This window comes from Aulonocara sp. 'chitande type north' Nkhata Bay, linkage group LG4 (genome assembly GCF_057382095.1).
Source record: "Aulonocara sp. 'chitande type north' Nkhata Bay isolate Kocher_YH1m ecotype deep benthic linkage group LG4, A_spYH_male_GT1.1, whole genome shotgun sequence".
Classification (NCBI taxonomy): domain Eukaryota; kingdom Metazoa; phylum Chordata; class Actinopteri; order Cichliformes; family Cichlidae; genus Aulonocara; species Aulonocara sp. 'chitande type north' Nkhata Bay.
The window spans coordinates 14,004,581-14,026,125 of NC_141347.1; the positions used below are offsets into that span (position 1 = coordinate 14,004,581).

General features: G+C 39.5%; 1 protein-coding gene across 1 annotated transcript in view; it reads left to right on the forward strand.

The window, feature by feature from the left end:
- Nucleotides 1-1,684: 1,684 nt before the first annotated feature.
- arhgdig (Rho GDP dissociation inhibitor (GDI) gamma) overlaps nucleotides 1,685-21,545 on the forward strand; it is a 33,942-nt gene continuing 14,081 nt past the window's right edge. Inside the window, exons 1-3 of the mRNA XM_086288624.1 lie at nucleotides 1,685-2,342; nucleotides 17,748-17,921; nucleotides 18,581-18,664. Of these exons, the coding sequence (XP_086144750.1) occupies nucleotides 2,270-2,342; nucleotides 17,748-17,921; nucleotides 18,581-18,664 (331 nt within the window). The 5' untranslated portion in view covers nucleotides 1,685-2,269. The remainder of the gene's footprint in view (nucleotides 2,343-17,747; nucleotides 17,922-18,580; nucleotides 18,665-21,545) is intronic.

The following is a 21,545-nucleotide window of genomic DNA, read 5'->3' on the forward strand; positions in this document are numbered from 1 at the left end:
TTCTAACTTGAGCCCTCTAAAGACTTTCCTGATGAGTTTATGGGCTCAGTCATTCATTTTGGGTCAGTGAATTAAAAAGTTACATCTATTTTGTAAATTTTGGCCATACTATGTTTCAAATTGGAGGGCAAACTGCAGTCTCAAAGTGCTTTCTCATTAGCAAACCAGTCAATCATGAATCGATAGTCAAGCATTCAGTGCCACAATCAGACCCAACTCTCCTCTCAAGATGGTGGAACAGCGAAAACGCTCATCTTGAGGCTTCAAAATGGCACTTTAGGTGACGTAACAATGACTATGTCCACCGGTTATACAGTCTACACTCGCAAAATAAGCAATTAGATTATCACTGTCTGCTGTTGTGACGACTGTATGAGAGTTTGTAATTTATTTATTCTTTTTTTTTTTTTTTTTTTGTAACTTTTCTATTTTGTTAAGGCTCATAGTTAGGGGTGTGGTCACTTTGATCAGCAGGTATTTCAAGAGTTGTAGCTAGCTGCTTTCTGCAAAGACCTCACATTCACTAATTCGAGTTACTAAATCATGTTGGTGTTGTTGGCCTCTTCCTAATCATTGTAATTGGCCTTCAGCTCATCCAAAAACTTTTCCTGAAATTTTTGCTGAGTGAAGTCCAGTGCCCTTTTGCTCTGTTATCACTAGCTTAGCACTAGCAAGCAACCGCTGATAGCTAGTGCTAAGGTGGCCAAAAACAGCAAAGCAATGATGCTTCAAAATGCCAAGTCCAGAAATCAGTTGCTGAAGTCATGGTGGCAAAATGCATGTTTGATGTACCATGTTTGATTTTACTCAGTTTTATTCCAGATGCCAGCCTCTGTATTCATGCATGACCACATGCAAAACACTTTGTAATGCTGGGTTTTGATAAGCGCCAAGCTAATAAACTTCCTTTTTTATTATTACTGTCATTCCTGATGACTTCAAACAACATCATGCAAACTGCTAGCAGACTCTGAGAGGGTGAGAAGCAGGGAAATAGAGAAGTTGCCTTCAGTAGTATGTTAGGTGACAGCTGGACAACCCCTGAATGACAAAATAAGAAGGCATGTGTGCGTAGACATGAGTGAAAAGGAGTGTGTCTGATTATCAAGTGGGGGAAGCAAATCCTTTTGTATTCTCCAGCACCACAACCTCCCTCGTGGCATCAGAGGTATCTGAAGAAAAGATAGGGAGCCAAAACAGTGATATATAAAAAAGACTGAAAGACAAAGAATGACAGTGACCGTCGTGATTGAAGCATGCCGCTGACAGGGCGTGGTCACTTAAAGCCAGAGGGAGATAAAGAACAAGATGAAGCTGAAGGAAAGGGGAAGTGAGATAAATAGGGAAACAGAGAGAGAGTTGGCTTGACACTGTGATACAAAGGTGAAGGAGGAGAGAGCGGACGCCACGTGAGAATTCGTAAAAGTAATGAAAAACGAAGAGGGGAATTGAAAGCATGAGAGAGTTGGAGGGGGCGCGAGGAGTGAGGTGTGGAAGAAAGGAAGGAGGGGATGCAAGGAAGAGCGGAGGAGGGAGGGGGAGAGTGTGTGTGTGTGTGTGTGTGTGTGTGTGTGTGGGGGGGGGGTAAAAGGATGAGCTCATTGCAGTCGCTGGGCTGATGGCATGAGGAGGGGAGGGAGGGATGCAGGAGGGGAGGGGTTCCATGCTTGTCTGCGAATCGATAGCCAGCGTCTGAGCACCGCACACACTCACACTCACACACACACTAAACTGCAGACAGCTCTGCCGGCTGAGCCAGCGTCTGCCTACCGCTGTTCTTCCAGCACCCTTACTGCATCCAGAAACAGCTGACAGCATCCTCAGCCTTTAGATCTCTTTTTTTCCTTTTGTCACTAAACTCTAGTGTATGTAAGACTAGAAGCAGCGCAGAAAGCCGGCTGCTTCTCACGTCTGCTGCTTCCCTTCCCTCGACCTCCCTCCACCCTCTCACTCTCTCTCTCTTCCTAGCTCACACACATCCTATCACATCCACACCCACACCCAAGGATACCTCCTTGCTTCCCTCTGCTGTTTCTCTCACGCCGGTCCTCTTTCTCTTTAACCCTCTACACCTGTAAATACGTATTTCTTGTTATTTCCTCAGAGGAAGAGATGCTTGCCTGACCTCTTTTCTTTCTATTCAAACACTTCTGTGGATTCTTTTTTTTTTAATCGATCCCTGCTCTGCCACTTTGTTGCTACCTGTGGAGGTTCTCTGGTTCTACTTCAGCCTGCCGTCTCACAGAGTAAAGCCCCGCAGAGAGGCACCATGCTGGGATTGGATGTGTGTGAGTTTGGCGGTCAGGTGCTGGAGCTGCTCTGGCTAACTATGTGCTACAGAGGTGAGGCGATGAAGAAGTGCACGCGAGCGTGTGTGTGTGTGTGTGTCTTTGTGTGTGTGAATTAATGTAACTTCAGTGACTGAAGTTAATGTTGCTGCTAATCAGTTATCGATTTGTGCTGAATTTTCATGATTTAGAGATAAAATCTAATTTCTGTGTGTGTGTTTAAGAGATGTTCATATGTGTATGTGTGTGTGTATCTGTGAGTCTGTGTGCAATTTGTCTCCATTCTTCCGGGTGTGGACATTTTTATGTCTGACATGAAGCGCTGCCAAGACAAGCCAAAGGTGGCAGATCAATAGCTATTGATCACATCTTACAGTATCCTGCGCGTGTCTCTTTGTGTGCATGTGTGTGGCTTGTGTATGCATGCGCATGTCTTTATGTGCATCTGCATGCATGCTGCCAGCTTTTGACATTTTTTGTAAAAATGTGTCTGTTCATTAATGGGAATGGTGAGGGAAAAAGGTGTGTGCGTCAGTGTGTGGGTGTGTGTGCATTTAGAAGGTTACACAGAGTATGCAGGAGTCATATTACATCACCAACGTTCTGCATTACTTTTAACAGCATCTTCTGCATTTGCAAAACTATAATAAATGCAAGATAAAACTGCGAGCGTGTCTGTTACACTGCAGTATTGTTGAACCCTGGTGCAGTACCAGATGGTGGTAAAGCGCTGGGGTTTCCCTTCACACAGGTGTGTGTATAAGTGTGTGTTTTATAAGGTTTAGAAAAGAAAAACGAGCATGATTTAAGGACAGAGCCACAGGAGCGGTGAGAGTGAGGTCTCTTAAGTGGAGAAGTAATGTGCTTCAGAGCCAAGAAAGGCACAGATAATCTATTCTATTAACTGTATGAATTTCAAACAGCAGTTTGACGTGATCGTGCCGCTCCAGGTGTGCAGCAGTGTTACAGCTCTCAGCTCTCAGCTTGTTTCTCCTGCAGACTGAATGCTCAGTGCTTCAGTTTCGGGCGGCCTAAAGTTCAGCTGCTTTTCATTTCTCGAACTGAAGACAGTTTTTCTCTGTTAATCTACCTTTAATTAGGATTTTCAAAGTAAAATTACTCGCTCATGCTTCCATGCCTTCATTTAGATGCATTCATCATATCATGTCCAATATCCTTAAACATGCTACACTTACTAGTTCCTTACAATCAAAATCTGACTGTGGTAATCTTTGCATCGTTTCTTGTTGAAGATAAATGCAAAAAAAATCTGCACCCTGCATCCTCTGTACATTTTTTTCCCTGTGGATATGACACATCAAATATCGTCATTTGGCCAGGACAGAATTTTGAGGACGTGTAGGAGAATTTGATAGGAACGTGGGAGGTGACTGAGTTGGAAGATAAACGGCAAGACGAAGGAGCAAAATGATAAAGCTAGGATGAATGGGAAGCATATCAGTGGAGTTTGTGGTGGAAAGAGAGCGAAGAAACATAAGAGAGCAAAGAGGGAAGGTGGAAATGGTTAGAGCAGGTGAGGAAGAAACTGGGCAGAAGGAAGATGGGGATTTATTGTATTGGAAAAAAAAATAAACATCACCAGAAAACAAAGAAAGCAGAGGGATACCTTGAGATTGACGTGTTCTGTCAGCAGCTGTTACCTGGAAAGAAAAGGGAGCAGCTCACGATATTTTACAAAGAGTGTTGTGTGTATGTGTGGCAGATACAGAGAGAGACACTGGATGAGTGGGTGAGGCCCAAGTGGCTGAACGCTTTTCCTGAGCTGTCAATCAGCAAACACTGTCTCACACAGCGAGCAGCAGGCCTTGAAAAATGCCTCATGGAAATCTCTTTTCTTTTCTAGTCCCTCTGCATTTTATAACCCACGTGATTCCCATGCTTGCTTCCCCCTCTTTTCTCGTTTATACTGTCACTTTTTTCCTTTTTTTCCATCTGAATAGAGCTGATGCTCCATACCTGCCTCCTTCTTCCTTCACGTCTGCCCCTCTTTTTCATCCAAATATTCTTTATTCTCTCTTTAGATTCAACAACATAACTTCCGCGTTTCCCTCCCTAATCCTTCCCCTGTCTTGCCGTCTCTTGCTCACTTCCACCACTCAGGTCTGCATGCACACATGCTGTCAGGTGCCAGATAAGAGATCTAAGAAAACCACTGTATCTAATAATAATAATGTGTATGTGTTAGTCCCCGTAGGGAAATTACTCCTCTGCATTTAACCCATTCACACAGTGAAGCGGTGGGCAGCCACCAATGCAGCGCCCGGGGAGCAGTGTGCTCAGGGTACCTCAGGGTAGCTGTTCAGTGGAGTCGTACCCCGACCTTCGATCATGGGGCAACCACTCTACCTACTGAGCTATCCCTGGTATCTGTTTACGTTCATCATCCCGCCTCCTTTTTTTTGTCCTATTAGTGATAAATGAGGTTTTTATGGGTGAACAGACACATATGAGGGCAATCAAGTCAGTCAATTAGACAACCTGCTGTCTCATCAAGGCTGACAGAGCAGCTGTGGACATATTACTGCGCCTGGGTGTCTGTGTGTGCGTGTGTGCCAAACATTAACAAAAGAGGATGATGATTAAAGGGTGCAGGTTCATTTCCCCAGTCTGCTCATATGACTAAATTTGCGAAAGCCAGTGGATAATCAAGCATAATGATACATTAGCTTGCAAGGTAAAGATGCCATTGCTGTGTTAGCAGTAATACAAGTTGGATTGGGAAGACAGACGCCCTCTCTGCTTTTAAGATTAGGATTCAAACTTTCCTTTTTGATAGAGCGTGTAGTTAGAGCTGGATGAGGTGACCCTGAATCTACCATTAGTTATGTTGCTATAGCTTCAGGCGGCTACTCGACCTGCTATGATGGACGGAACAGTTCTTCTGTAGTCCATATGTGTCCATATACCACAACTACATATTTAACATTTGCCATAATTAACACTATGTTAACATTTGTCTTCTCCCTTTTCTTTTCTCTTCTCTTTCTTTCTCATTCTCTTCATCCCAAACCGGTCGCAGCACATGGCCTCCCTGAGCTGGTTCACAGAGGCTTCTTCCTGTTAAAAGGGAGTTTTTCCTTCCCATTGTTGCCAAGTGCATGCTCATAGTTGGCCATCTGAACGTTGGGATTTCTCTCTTATATTGCAGGATCTTCACCTTACAATATAAAATGCCTTGAGGCAAGTGTCGCTGTGAAGTGATGCTAAATAAATAAAACTGAACTGAACTGAAATAATAATCGTAATTGAACTACATTTAATTATCGCAACATTAAATATATGGCAAACCTTAGTTTGTGAATTTTCAAGAATACGGAGCTCAGCAGTCCTTCTGCAGTCCTTCTGATGGTCAGCAGGGGGAGACAACAGAGGGAGAGCATCAGTATGACAAAAAGGGGCACCTGAATTTCGACTTTATTTATTAGAGGTTTGTTAAATTTCATTTTTGTTAAATTTATATGCAGTGAGTCAGGGTTTTTTTTGCTGAACAGCACCATGGTGTTATGACCACAAGCGTCTTGGAACTGGAGGATGACACATTGACTTTACTTTCTGGCAAAAGCCAGCGCTGCTCTTTCTTGTTACTTTTTATTTACTTACTAAATTGAATGAGAATTGGATCACAGCCACTAGGGGGATATACTGCCTAATGTCAGAACAAATTGCATTAGTTGATTTCCACATTTATGTTTGGGTTCATTTAGAAGGTATGGTGAAAATGACATTTTCAACCTTTCAGCCTCTTTTGACTTGGCTCACATATAAGGAGGAATTTTCTTGATCCAGCAATCAGCCAATTTTGTCTCATAATAGAGATTTATTACTGATGCTGTCCTGCTTGAGATCTGGGTTTTGACAGAATAAGCGGGTTTACTGAAAAACTTTTGATGGCTGCAGATGGCGATGATATGAAGAAACCCCACATTATGATTGCAGTCAATTTTGATTTAGTTTAGGAAAACAGATGTAAACAATTTAGCATGCATGGTGTTCTTCTAATAACAATAGCACACTTTATAGTTTTTGTCATGAGTAAAAGAGAATTTTCAGAGGTTAAAGGAAGTTGAGCACTTTGCAAACTGCAGGTGAAAATCATACTGAATGATGTCTGCAGTATCATTATGTTATTTCAAAGACGGACTGTCACTCATGAATGTGCCAATATGACCAGCAGCTGGTCTCATTTATTTGTCATCTCAGCTTTTCATCAGCAGGGCAAAATGGGGACAGAGATTACAGTGCTTTGCTGGTTAGCATGATTAAGTGTTACGAGTGTCTCCAGTGTTGACAGGATGTCTGCATCACCCCTCTGAAATCGTAGAGGTGACGGATCAAGTGCAGTCATTTGTGGCAGGAGAGACCACACTCTGCCAGCAGCTCCACAGATGGAAACAAACCCTGCCTGCACAGTCTCCCGATATGCTTTTACAGCCTTTTTCAGTCATATTATAGCTGTTACTGGCTGTGCAGAGGCCTGTAAGCTTCCTTTTTATTTTCAGCTATGTGTGTCTTTTTGTATATAAGTCTGCGTGTGCATCCCAGAGGTCTCGTTATAGTATTAGAACAGAGCAGTGACAGAGTGTCTCAAAGGACTATAGACCCCCCCAGCACATCAACACTGAGGGCACACACGCTCTGTCACAGACGTACATCGAACACACAAAGAAGAATAAGTGTGTTTCTGACACAGTGAACAGTTATCTGGGTTAAGAGATGAGGAATTATGCAAACAGATGCAGGAACGTCGTGGACGTGAAACTTTGATTACTCACAATAAGGTTCCTTTTCCATTTACAAGACAATGCTCCATTTGCGATATGTTATTTTAAATAAATATCAAAAGAAGATTTATTTTTTTAACCTGGATTTTCATCCCAGAGCCTCCATTGTGTAGATGAACAGCTCATTTGTCCACAATCCACTCCAGCCTGCAGCTTTTTAAGAATAGCTAAGCTAAAACTAAAAACTGGAAATATTTTATATCGCAGGCCGTATTCAACCCACTTAGACCTTAAGTGGGTCAGACCAGTGAAACTCCCCCTTCTGTCAGTGTAAAGATGTTTTACTACGCATTTAATCGCTCACATATCTTTTTATAAGAAAAAAACGTTTCCACAGTAAGTTTCAGTTTTTCTACATGATAAAGAAATGCTGGTGTAGTAAATGGAAGAAATCTGTTAGCACTGTAAGTAACAGATGTGTGGTTTAAAAAAATTCTACTGAGGACTCACTATAAAAATTACACATTTCTACTACATTATTCTACATAGTGAAAAACAGGAACTCTTCTCATGTTATTGTTTATTTACTATTTAGTTACTTTGGTTTAGTATAAATGGCCTTCAAGGAGGTTTTTATTGATAGGAAAAGTTGTAAACCTTATGAAAATGGAATTAAAAGTCAAAAATATTTGCTCTTCTTCACGTTTTCCAAAGCAGTCCAGTGTGATTGGGGTCTTCAGCAGGCCAGTTCTGGCCCTCTGGCCATATGTTTGACATAAATGGAGGTTGCCACATCACCCATTATTAGTTTGGAAGCCCAGAGTTTGGCATCTTGAAACCAGATGTCAGAAACACAAAGTCACTCACAGAGAAACCTCACGCTGTCATGTTAAATCAGCTGAGAAGTAATGTTTCTAATTGTTTTTATTGCTATTAATTTCTGCTAAACCTTTAAAAAATTATCCGAAGTATATCAACTATACTGTAGATTTGGTAGACATGCATCACCAAGGAACCAATGAAAGAACAACTTTAATGCGTGCACTCATGTTTGTGACTCATGCCTCCATTAGTATACATTTCAGCTCTCATGTGTTCAGTCCTCTCTGTATCCTCCTTCCCCTGAAGCCCCCTCTCCTCCGCCAAACAGATTGCTGTGTTGACTTTCACTAAACATGTTGGTTTAGCTGTAAATGCCGGCAGATGTGTCTTGTGATTCTACTTACATATGCAAGGCTTTAATTCTTCCTTTAAACACTATTAAACTTTGAGATTTGACTACTGGGTTTTTGCATTTTAAAAACTGAAATTTGCATTTATTTAAATAAAAACGAAGAAAATAACTAATGACACAGTGACTTAAGTATCAATTTCTGTTTCTCAGACTGTAGCTAGAGGCACCTAGAAATTCGCATGAATAATAAATACCTACTCTGTGGAATAGCAATAAAGTTCATTTTAGGGGTGACGAGTATCTTTTGTTTCTTTGAAGCACTCTCTTCATCCTTTTTCTAAAAAACAAGACAAAAACAAACTGAAAACATACATTCGATACACCAAAATCTGTGATTTTAATATTTATTTTAAAGGGCTGGTTCTAACTTGTAGCGTTTAGCAGCGAGTATGTTCAGTGAAGCTGACGATAGTTTGGAAAGCAAGTGGGTTAATGATGCAGTTTTATGAGCATCAAAGAAAATCCACCAGTAAATATCACTTCACAGATGGGGGCTGAGACAGTTGGAGGACCACATGGACACACTCTGATTCACACAATATGGGAAGTTTATAGCTCTGCATGTTTAGATTTAATGAAGCTTCTGAATCACTTTTGGACAAAAACAGAGCTTTTCTTTCTGTAAGATTTTTATCTTTAGAAAACTTTGCGTCTATGTATTTTGCATCAATGTCACCATAAGGAACCAGATTAACTGGGACAGATTTAATATAACCTATGTCAAAATGTAACCTGTTCAAACAGAGGAGATATTTTGCTAAGCTTGACAAGTTTCCATCAAATGCTACAACTTCAAAAGGAATCCATGTTAAAACACTCAGGCTGTTTCACTGTGGACTATATCCTGCTTTTTAAAATAAATGGTAATTGATTCAGTTAGTGTGACAGGTCAGCAGTCTGGAGATCAAAGAGGAGCTCTCAGATGTCAGAGAGGAAACTGGTTTAAATAGCAGCTCAGAAACACGTTTGCCCTGCGGTGTGTGTTAATGTACGAGCACGTACACACTCACGTGCTGCTTGTACTGCAGGGTTTCATATGTAAATACAGGTGGCTGAATCATTCATGAAGACATGAACCATCCATATATTACATGCCACATGATTTTAAATGTAACTATGCAAGTAAGAGAGATTTTTACCAACAATGTAAAATGATTTACTTAGGTATTGTATTAAAATAAAACACTCTTCAACTAGAAAGTTTGCTTAGTCTCACTGAATGATGATGAAAATCATTGTTTGGGGGTCAGAAATGACTATATTTAGATTAAATATGGACAGCTAAGTTAACTTACCTCAGCTAGTTAGCCAGTTGCATCTATGGTACAAACCGTATGCCAGCTGTGTTTGGCCAGGGCAAGCAAGGCAAGACATACTTGCCTAGTGAATTTAAAAATAGCAATCATTAAAGCGTACTAAAGTGAAAGCAGTCGCTCTCCTTGCATCTCAAAGGTTTGTGCCATAAATCTTCCTTTTTGCATTCATCCTTTAAACTATTGCCATCTTGTGGCACATGCAGCTATTGTCTCTGGAAACAGGTTTAACTCTGCTTGACTTGGAGACAAAGAAATATGTCAGTTTTCTATTAAAGGGAGGACAGCTTTGTCCGGTTGAGCACATGCATTGTGAATAAATCTGTTATCTTTGGTGGGAGACTATTGAGAGACAGTAGTGCTAGATAAGCTGGTCCGGGTTCTGCTGAAAATAAAATCAGTCACTAGTAAAAATTTAAATGAAGAAAAACACATAACCATAATTTTTAATCTGTAAAAGTCATACCACTGTTATATGCTAATAAGTAACTAGATCAAACTAGATCATTAAAAGATTGAAGGGTCTGTTAATTAACCAAGCTAAGGTTCATTATTTGTTACATAATTGTATTATTATTATTATTTTTTTTTTTTTTATTTTTTTGTGTGTCCCGTTTGGATCTTTAGCCATCAGAATTGTTGTCTTAAGGCCAAGAAAGATGCCAAGCGGATTTATTTTACCAAGTGGATCATCATGGCCTTGCCATATTGGTCCATTTGATTGACCTTTATTATAATTAGGAATTTATTTTATTTTCAGTTGCTACAAACGGGACAGACATGACTGGGGGATAGGACAGGGAGAAAGAATGAAAGAAAGAGAGGGAGAGAAAGAAAACCAAAGGGGAGAAGAGACGGTGAGAAAGGGGGGAAGAAAGAAAAAAAAACAAACAAAAAAAACCAAAAAACACTTGGGTCACCTGTATGGAGAAAAAAAACAGAAGAGAAAGCAAACAACAAAGAGCAACATAATAAAAAAAAACAGCACCATCACAATAAACTAGCTAGCAGTAGATAACAGTAGATACTAAATAATAAACGATATTGTGCAGCACACAAGATAGACAGCGCACAATGTGCTTTGAGGCAGCAGCCAAGAAAGCTGTAGTCCGCGTCTGTGAACACCTGTGTGTACACCTGTGTGCATACCTGTGTGGATCAGCATGCTTGTATTCCAAAGGTTTCTCCATGTAACGATCTGCTAGGGAGTGTGGGGAGCCATAGCCCCGTCCACCAGGGTAGGAAGCAGGTATGGAGGAGATTCAGGCCCCAGATATCCAGAGGCCCCCAGAACACAAAAGACCAAGGAAGACCAACAGAGGGGCAGCCGGGCCACTGTCCCATACATAATTGTATTAAAATACTCCTGTAGGCACAAACACAGCCACGAGTTCTAGTTCAGTGAGTCAAATTAACTTTAAATTAGAGGTGACACAGGTACCGGCTCCACAAGTAGGTCAAAGAGGCCATGTCCCTAATAATGCATATCTTCAGGCCTTAGCACATTTTAAAAGGCAGTGTTATATAAAAAGAACCAAGGTAATTTCATCCAAATCTGGTATTGGACTAGGCTCTGTGCTTGTTTTTTATTCCAAGGTTGGGCATCTTAACATGGGAGTTTGACTTCAGCCTGAAATAGACATTTAAGGAACTGTAGTTTTGAGAACTCCACTTCTGTGTTAGTGTTGGCGACTGTTGCTGTCCTAGTCTATAATGCTTCACAGTATATGCATATTTAATGTTAAAATCCAGGAAAAGCTCTTGGCGGTTTTGGGAAGTAAGAAATTGTACTAATTGATGTTGCCAGTTATTTAAAAGCATGGCAGTTACTCTTGAGTTTGACCTTGTGAGTAAACTTTCTTACGATGAAAAGTGTAATGACTGAATTTTTAGTGGCACATTTAGATAAAATGTTTTGATGTGCCTAAAGTCACCTGTGGTGCTTTGTGGCAGCTGTTTCTAGCCTCATTACAAGCCAATAGGCCAACAGCGGCCTGTGTGTGTAAACTTTATGTTGTTCTCGTCCCTGCGTGGGTTGTCTTTGCAGTTTAATTTTCCTGTCAATATAAACATGACCGGTTCTTTGTCTGTGTGTGTGTGTGTGTGTGTGTGTGTGTGTGTGTGTGTGTGTGTGTGTGTGTGTGTGTGTCAGGCCTGTGACTGACTGGCTGTCTGTCCACTCATTCAGTGTCAACTGGGATTGCCTCCAGCCCCCTGTGACACTGTTAAAAGGATAAGTGGGTACAGCAAATGGATGGCTTATTACTTACTCGCTTAATTAAACAACGATGACTAACTACAAATGAAGAAATCATGTGTCAAGTCAAGATCATTGCTTTTAGTGCTCCATAACTATTAACATTAGTGTGGTAAGTGATGATAGGGAATTAGCTGTCTAGCAATAACTTAACATGGGTTCAGGAAAAGAATATAACCATTAAACATCTCGTTTTACAAACATATGTGCAGTATTAAAGCTGATTCACGATGGCTCTCTTGCTGTATATATGGTCATATAAAAAAGATGCACTTTAAGGATGATGTCACTGAAAGCAGAGTTGAAAGTGTTGCCATGGTAATAGGTGAAGGCAGCCGTGTTTGGCCCTGACTGGGTGGGGTGCTACTGTAAGTAACAGACACGCATTCAAAGGACAGTGCACAGGTACCGCTCAGTTTGCGTGCATCTCTGTGTTTTGTGTGTAAGCAAGTGCGTTTGTGTACTCCCCCATATCATCCAATTACCTCTACACACAGCTCTGGGGTGATGTACACTGTGTCATCTCATTATGAACAGTAAAAACAGAACCAGAGGTTATTACACGGGGCTGTTACTGGGCACTAAATAGATGTGCGTGGCACAGTTTGTGTGCGTTTTCTCTTCTACATATAATTGGGGTCTAGAGGTATGCATTGTGCATCTGTGTCTCTAACCGTGTTATGTCTCTATGTAAGAAATTATCTTTCTTCTGTCTCAGTATGTTTGTGTGTGTGGGGGGTGGAAGTTAGAAAGAATGTGCTGCTAACTTCAATCATAAAATGTAATTTTTTAAAACAAGAGAGAGAGAGATTTTATTCCAGCATGTCCAATATGACTGATGGGCTGTGATGAAATATAAGCAGCATGAATAAAACGTTTGTCCATTAATGAGAAAATGTTTTATTGTCTTCAAAGCTACATTATTCTTTGTAAAGTGGTTACAAAGGATCAAGGATATCTGTATCAATCTAAAGGGGAAATTAATTTTTTTGTACAATCAGCAGAAATCACATAACCATCAAACAAAATGCAATAAAAAGGCAATGCAACATTAAGAATACAGGGATTCATTCAAAAGACAAATGTCAGCTGGGATGTATAGGTTTTTGAGTATATTTGTATATATTTGCACTTTGCCATATGTTATCTGCAGCCACACAGAGGCAACTTAAATCCTTTGATAAGGAGGGGCTTGTAGAGGTGGACTAAACAGGCACCCAGCAATATGATCAATATTATCAGAATACTTCACTGACTATGCGATATGACTGCGATTGTAATTTAAACCATTTTCTTCAACTCCAAATTATGCCAGTTGCCAATATCTGAGTATCCAATAAAAATGATGCCAGTTCAGTTATTTATTTGCTGCAAAATGAGATCAAATACACCAACACTGTCTCTAAAACCTGTCATTAATTTTGCCATAAGATGAAGTCAGTTTGCTATCAGTCTGTCATTGAATGGGCTCAAGTTCGCCATTAAATGCAGCGTGTTTCTGATTATAGAGCAATTTACTGAAATAAATCATTGAAAATCACCCATCGATTGCTCTCTACATGGACAGAAATTCACATTTAGCTATTACATTTGTACTCAGCAACCTTCCTGCTCTACAGGAACATAACCAGATTATAACCAGCTGGAAGAAAACTGAGCCAATTCCCCCAAGATGTGCTCATTGACAAAGACTCATTCAGACTGATGGCAATAGGTTGGCAATCTGTCTGCATTTATAACTTAGGCAGCAATTATGTGGAAACCTTCAACAATCTCTGAGAGTGACTGCAGTCAGTCCAAATCAAACTGGAACTGTTTGCAAGGTTGCCTCTATCAGGAAACCTGTGCAATCACCTTATGATCAAAAGTAGTTGTTAGTGAGCAACACACTCAATCGCTGGGAAACCCTTTAGTCACAATTAGTAGCAGAACATAAATAAATCCAGTGCGCTCATCAGGCAGTCAGTGTCCTAACCTTGCACAGGCAAGGAAGGTCTTTCAGGGTCACATCTGCAAGTTTGCTGCACATTGTACGTAGCTTGAAGTCTGTTTTTGTTTTTTAGGTTCAGTGACCCGCGACCAAAGAATGTCTCATAAAAGTGCTGTTGACATGAAAAAGAAAAGCTTGTGATAAAAGTATATGCACTAGCAGGCTACAGCATCCACCTGAAGCTCAAAGTCCAGCTTATAATCAGTTCAGACTCCACACATGTATCCTTTATCACCACAGGGGAGGTGGTTATAGGCTTCTTCCTAAAATCCACGATCATCTCCATAGTTTTTGATAAGTCCAAGAAGGACAATTGCACTCCCTACTTAAGAATATGGTACCTGGCTTTCACACTCATTAGTATAGAGCACAAACAAAATCATCAAAAGAACATGTTCCTGTGGTGGTCCAGTGGAGGAAAGAAGATTAGAGAAGATTGGATAAAATGCCATCAACCATCACATGCTATAACCAACATATCAAGTCAGGATCAATGATATGAATCCTCACAGGTCTCAAATAGAAATATAAGCTGAAGAAGAATTAAATTAAAAAAGGGTGCAAAGGTTTTTGCACCCTCTAAATGTGCCAGAATCATATTTAGTAGAGTGCCCAATACATCATGAAAATCCTGCCTGACCTACAGGCAAGCTGGAACACATTCAGATTTGTATGCACTGATATAGGAGATTTAAGAACTACAGGCTTGTAGTCATCAGTGACTGACAACAGGCCCGTAATGCCATCGGGGCTTTTCTTGCCCTTCTCAGCCCAGAAAAGTTTCACAACCTGCACACTGCTTTGCCCGGGAGCTACATGAAATCAGTTCATCAGGGCCCATTCTGATGATTCACCTGCATTAACAAGAGAGAAAAAGGGTGTAAAGTGCTTTAGAAACTTTTAAGTTCTGATCATTTTATCACATTCACTAATCTAAAGTTTATACATAAATGTTTATACATAAATGAGCTCAGGGACTTTGTGGTTCCTGTGAAAGTTCTGGGCTTAGTAACTAGTAGCATGATATAGTAGTTGTAAAGGCAAGTTGCCTCTTGTTTGTCAAACAATATTCTGTGTTCGGAGTATTTGTATGTGGAATTTTTTGCCTTCAAACCTAGAGCCTGATTGGGATAATTTAAAAATTTTAAAATTAAACTGAAACGTTGTTATAAATACCTAACTAGCGACAGGCAATCTAGTTTTGTTGTGGGGTGTTGCCTGGTTCATATAACACATGTGTCCCTATGTAAAAATAAACTAAACTTAAAAAAAATTAATTAATTGATATCTAATGTACAAAATTCTACAACCTGTTTTAGACGTTTTGTACATCCCTGTAAATATGAGCCAGTGCTGACAAGCTTTCATGTATGTGGCATTATCTGGTCACATCCTTTCATTTATATAACTATTCCGGCCTGCAAGCATCGCTCTCTGGAGGTGCACATGAGATGGAGATGCTGAAATGAAATTTTGGCTTGCAGAACACATTATCGAATGTCTGTAAATTTCAGTATTGAATCAAAATCCCTGATGAAATCAAACTCCGGATAGATGCAGCCAGCAGACTTATGTGGAGTAAAAGGCATCATATAGCTGACATGAAGCAATCCTGCCTGTGTTGCCTGAGAAATATAACAGAAATATTTACTGCAGAGGAAAGTTGCTGACAGGGTTGTTCTCCTTACTTGCAATTAGATGACTGTCAGGCAGACAGTTATAACTGGCTTCTTGATAGTATACAGGTGCTTGTCAAACCTAAGGTATTTTGTAGGTCGGTAATTAAGGGCTGAGTACGTTTCACATTTGATACCTGTACCAGTACTTGGAATTTAGTACTAATTACTTGTTTATTGGTACTTTACTTGTTTTAGAATGATAGAGTGCAAATTTTTGCTTACAAAGTAATTCCATATTGTCTGATAATGTCAGTGATGTTGATGCCATTGTCACAGTGTTTGCGTACAACAGTATTAAATAGTAATCTTAGATAACTATTGCTTACTGTATACTTAGGTTTTAGGCATACTATCTCACATATGGTTAACATGTTTAGCGTAACTAGCATGCTAATAAGAAATTTCAGTGCCGCTAATGTAAAAATGTTAACCACACATATTTCTGATAACAGCTTATTAGACTCCCTGGACAACATGTCAGTGCATGAATAAACATTTCTTCATCATCATGTGCTGTGGGTTCAACTTCTTAAAAGTTGGAAGGAGGCATGCTAACATTAGCTAACATTTGGCTACCAGGTTACCAAATACAATACACCCTTTAGCTTTTATTTATTTTGTACTTGACCAGGCGTTTCTTCAGATTAGATGTGTTGCCATGGACAGCATTGCGTTTTACACTACAAATGTTTCAGAAGTGCTCATCTGTGTCAAGTTTTGAAAATTGTAATCACAACTGAGATTGTGTTTAGCTTGCTACCGCTACCATTGCTCTGTTTGTTTGTTGCTATTCAGTATGTGGATAGCATGTGAACAGTATGCTCTACAATATGAGACAAATAAAAGGCTATATGTAAGCTTGTTTCTGCAACTGAAAGAAGGAAAAACATTTTTCCCCATCCACAAGTAAAAATTTCAACTTACTAATGTAAACTTTCTAGGAAAATGACTTGAAATTAACAAAATAATTTTAACCTCCTAAGACCCGAACTCTTTTATGACATGCATTTTTAATTTCCCTTTGCTATTTGGGGTGATTTGGACCTGATGAATGTAAAAACAAAGAATTACCTGATTTTTTTTTTTTTTTTTTTTTTTTACCTCATTTTTGTTTCTGAGAAAAATGAGATCCAAATAAGAGGCCACTGATTTTAAATTCTGTTAGAACAGTGGCAGTATAATGTCCTCGTAAGTGGATATCAGGCCAAATTTAGACAAAATTTAGACAACCTAAAATGTCACATATGTGGACGCCAGGTCCTAGGAGGTTAAAATCTAATAAGTTAAAATTTTGACATGGCAATGTTTGTTTTTTTTAGTAGCAGAAACAAGCTTCCAAAATAAATGGATGAAATACTCAGCTAGAAAATATATAGCAGCTAGTTTGTGCTAATACGGTCTCTCAATCACACCACCACACAGTACTGACCCACACATACAGTTCTTACACACACACTGGACATTCTGGACATTGTTTTCACTTCATCACTTAAATCACTTTAAGCATATTTGCACTGCAGAAGACATAATGTGGATTGCACAACACTGGACATTATATTCTTCATTTCCAGTTAATACTTGTACAGCTGCTGTTATTGTGTATATATTTATTTATATTTCTTCATACATTCTTATATAGTTCTATATTGTGTATTTTGTTGTACAGTTATTTTATTTTCAACTTTAATTTATATATTTTATCTTATTCTTTCCCAGTTAAATTTACCCTTCATTCTAATTTGTGTTGTACAGTTATTTCCTTTTTAACTTTAATTTATATTTTATTCCTTCCTAGTAAAATTTACTCTTTTTAATTTTTCATATTTATTTCCCTTTTTAATTTTTCATATTTATTTCCTATCTTATTCATAGCCTTTTCCTTTTTTGTTTTCTTTAGGTCACGAGCAGTTGTCCAAGCATTTCACTGCATATCGTACTGTGTATGACTGTGTACGTGACAAATAAAATTTGAATTTGAATTTTTAATCCTGCTAATGTAGTGCAACTGCAAGTAAACACATCTAAACATTAATAGTCCAAAGGTGTGAAGTGTAACAATATTCACTTTTTAAAAACAGCCTTTTTTAGTGTTAATGGTTTAAATATGAAAAAAAAAATAACATGATGATGACAGTGAGTAAGTGGGGGTGGAAATGTACATGATATAAACACTGGTCCCACCCAGCCTGCAAACTGCAAGAAAATGTGCATCTGTAATATGATATTCTTTCTTCTTTCTCAAAGGTCTGATTGCTGAAAAGAATGACTTGCCCATCGAGGAGGAAGATGATGAGCGAAATCTCAACTACAACCCTCCAGCTCAAAAGTCCCTGCAGGAGATTCAGGAGCTGGACAAGGATGATGAAAGTCTGGTGAAGTACAAGCAGACCCTGCTGGGGCCAGAAGCAATGATGGCAGGTTGGTGTGTGTTTATTCTTTGGCCGTGGAAGAGGAAGATTCATGAATCACGCTGGTGCCCAGTCTTACTGCAGCTTTATACTTTAATACTATCCACTTACAACAACAATTTGTGATGCACAAACCTGCACATACACACACACACACTTCCTACGGACCTGCTTGTCTCAGCATCTCTAACCCAGCAGCCAGTGTTATGGCAGCTGATATCAGTACAGCTCTGACTCCCTCACTGCTGTAACTCAGCACCACCTCATCTACAGCTTAGTAGCATTGAATTCTGTAAGAAAGGCTATAATGAGACAATGGAAAAGCAGCAAAGAGAGGGGAGATGACTTTATCTTCGAAGAGAAGCTGTATGCTGAATACCGAAACTATCTCTAAATACAAGCTTGGGACAACATGTTTTTCTAGTGCTTCTAAATGTTAGATACTGTATTTTAAGATGCCTTTTGATACTCCAGCATTAGTGCAATGGCCAGCCTCTGATTACAGATCAAATAAGTGATATCTAATGTGGCCAGCTTGTTCATTTTCCCTGCTACTGTTCATGATGTGGAGCTCAGTCAATCAGGAAAAAAAGAAAAGATGAAAACTGAACAAACAAAAGCCAAGCAGGTACTTGAATTCTGCAATAATGGACTGTTTCTCCTCTTCAGACGCCTCTGGTCCTAATGTCAAGGTGACCAGATTGACCCTGCTGTGCGATGACGCACCTGAACCAATTACTATGGACCTGACAGGTACCCAGTGCCTCTGTTTTGTCACTTCTTCACTAAACTACTTTTTCTCTCTAACCTTGTCCAGCTGTGGATACGATATGGTGTTGCTGTTCACTTAAACAGTTTAGTGCTTTGCCCTGAAGCAAGGCATCCCATCCCACTGTGCTGCATTTTTTGTGCAGTAAGACTGCAGTGGGTGTGCCAGTGCTCGAGAGAGAGGAGACAGCTAGATGTTTGCTTAGTGGACATACTCTTTTTTTTTTCTCCCTGTGGCAAACTAAGGACAGAGAGTGATCTTTCTCATATTTAATTACAGTGTGTGCATGTGTTGAATGGTAATTGTAAGTGTATGTCACTTCCTATAAGAGACATCTGTGTGTGTGTGTGTGTGTGTGTGTGTGTGTGTGTGTGTGTGTGTGTATTCACAAGTCTGATATGCATGCGCTGTATTTAAGTGCATGCCGGTTTGCTTTCCCACCCTGATGTGAGGATTTCCCTGCCTGTTACAATCACAGTCACTCATACATGCACATTCACACACAGCTAATAAGAAAGGTCACCTGGTTGCTAAGCAATGCTGATTTTGTACTGTGCAGTTCCCACTAATACAAATGCAGAGCGATGAAAAGCATCTAGGAGCACTTGTTTCAGAGTAAAAGGCTCTGCTGGACTGTATGGAGCTTGAAGAGCATGCTATGTTTCCACATCTAAAGTTTTCAAAATGAAAACCATTGGAGTAATCTTGGGCTAAGCTGCCCATTAAAAGAAACACTGCATTACAAAGTGGCAAAGATTTTTAAAGGACACGGCATTGATTATGTACAAGATGTTCAGATAGACTCAGCTATCCAATGACTAAAGCTGTTTAATGTCTACTGTGGCCTTGCAGGAGCTGAATGGAGTGTGGGGCTAAGGTGATGTCATAGTGAGTCATGAGTTTATTTCAGCGTGGGCTGTGGAAACCTTTATGACAACCTGCAGGTGTGGAATATGTATGAGTTTGTCAGGGAAACAGGCTTTAATGAGTGGTAATAACGCAAATTATGGAAAATGCAGGATACTGTGTTTACCAGGTCATAATTCCTGTACTTCTCCATAGAAGTGGAATTCAAACCTCTGGAAATATCTGGAGAACCATTTCAATACAAGTGAAGACTCGGGGAGTAAAGGTTCCTAAAAAATTATTTAATTCAAGCACTGCTCTGAAAGCTTTTGTTACAATAACATTTATGCTCATCATCATAGCAAGCGGACAAAAAAAACCTTAATAACTGATAATGGAGGCCTTGCTTTATTCATTCCATCCCAAATCTGTCGATTTCGAGAACGTTTGCAGATTTGCATAAAAATGTTTATAATGCAAAGATTGAACATATATAATGAATGCTGTGAAATTTTTAGCTTTATATATCAAATACTTTTAAAGTTATATTTGTTTTGAAAAATGGTCCAAAGACCCCCTTTCAATTTTGTTGGTTTTTTTTGCTGTGGAAAAGTTTGAACATGTTGCAGTCTTTTATCCTGTCTTCTTTCTCTCACCCCAACCGGTCGCAGCAGATGGCCGTCACTCCCTGATCCTGGTTCATCCGGAGGTTTCTTCCTGTTAAAAGGGAGTTTTTCTTTCCCACTGTCGCCAAAGCGCTTGCTCATAGGGGGTCATGTGATTGTTGGGTTTTTCTCTGTATTATTGTAGGGTCTACCTTACAATATAAAGCGCCTTGAGGCGACTCTTGTTTTGATTTGGCGCTGTATAAACAAAATTGAATTGAATTGAATGAATACCTCAAAACCATCTTCACTGATCTTTCTTGCCATCAAAATGAATCAGGATCTGTAATTTGGGACAAATGCATCAAAAAATGTCTGATAACTGGCTAGTTAATAATATATTAATATAATATAGTCCAGCACTAATAAAAAAAAGTCACTCAATGACAATAATTCGGAATCATGCTTATTTCAGTTTCACAGCACTGTAAAATAAACCACTTGGAATATTTTTCAAGATCAAAGTTACAACAATGGAAAAAAAGACATTTTCATTCAACTTCCACGCTGGATTGAGTAAATATGACAAACTGTACTACAAAAACAAAAATTTCCGTTCATAATGTAAAACCCGGGTCATTTTATCTCCATCTGTGTAAACTTTGGACAAACGTTGGATGATTGCTGTGGAATTTTAGCATTATATAACCTTTTCTTTATCTTTGTGACTAAGAATTTCATGGTAAAATTTCATTTTTCCACATGCTTTTGTTATTGTGAAATGTAACTATATACCAGAAATGAGTTCAAATATGGCATTTGAGTGCACACTGCTGGATTGAAAAAAATCTTTGAACTATCCAACACTTCAACATTTTTTAATGTACCAAATGACTGATTCTGATTCATTTTGATAGTAAGGAGGACCAGTGGATATATCAGTATTTAATCTTTGAGATATTCATGTTCATGTTTTGAACTAAAAAGAAGAAGAGAGATTGGCGAAAGCATGACTCTACAGAGTAGCTGCAGTATAATAACACTATAAGCCATGCTGGTATCATGTTGCAGTCAGATAGCTAAAATCACTTCAGTGGATGCATTAGAGATCCCATTTTGCACTCTAGGCTGTGTTTGTATACGCACGCGCGCGCGCGTGTGTGTCTGTGTGTGTATATGTGTGTGTGTGTGTGTATTGATGTTACAGAAATGGAGAAGGTTGGAAAAAATGTAGGGTGATATTGCACAATAGTAGAGTTTACTGACCTGACAGTGTGTGGGGAGAAGAGAAAGCAGACACTCAGCCTGACTGCACGCTTGACTGGTCATCCCATCAGGGACCTTTCACTTTTGGCAAGGTTACTTGGGTCCACATCCTAACCTTAACATCTGAAATCATAGCCGTCCCTTCATT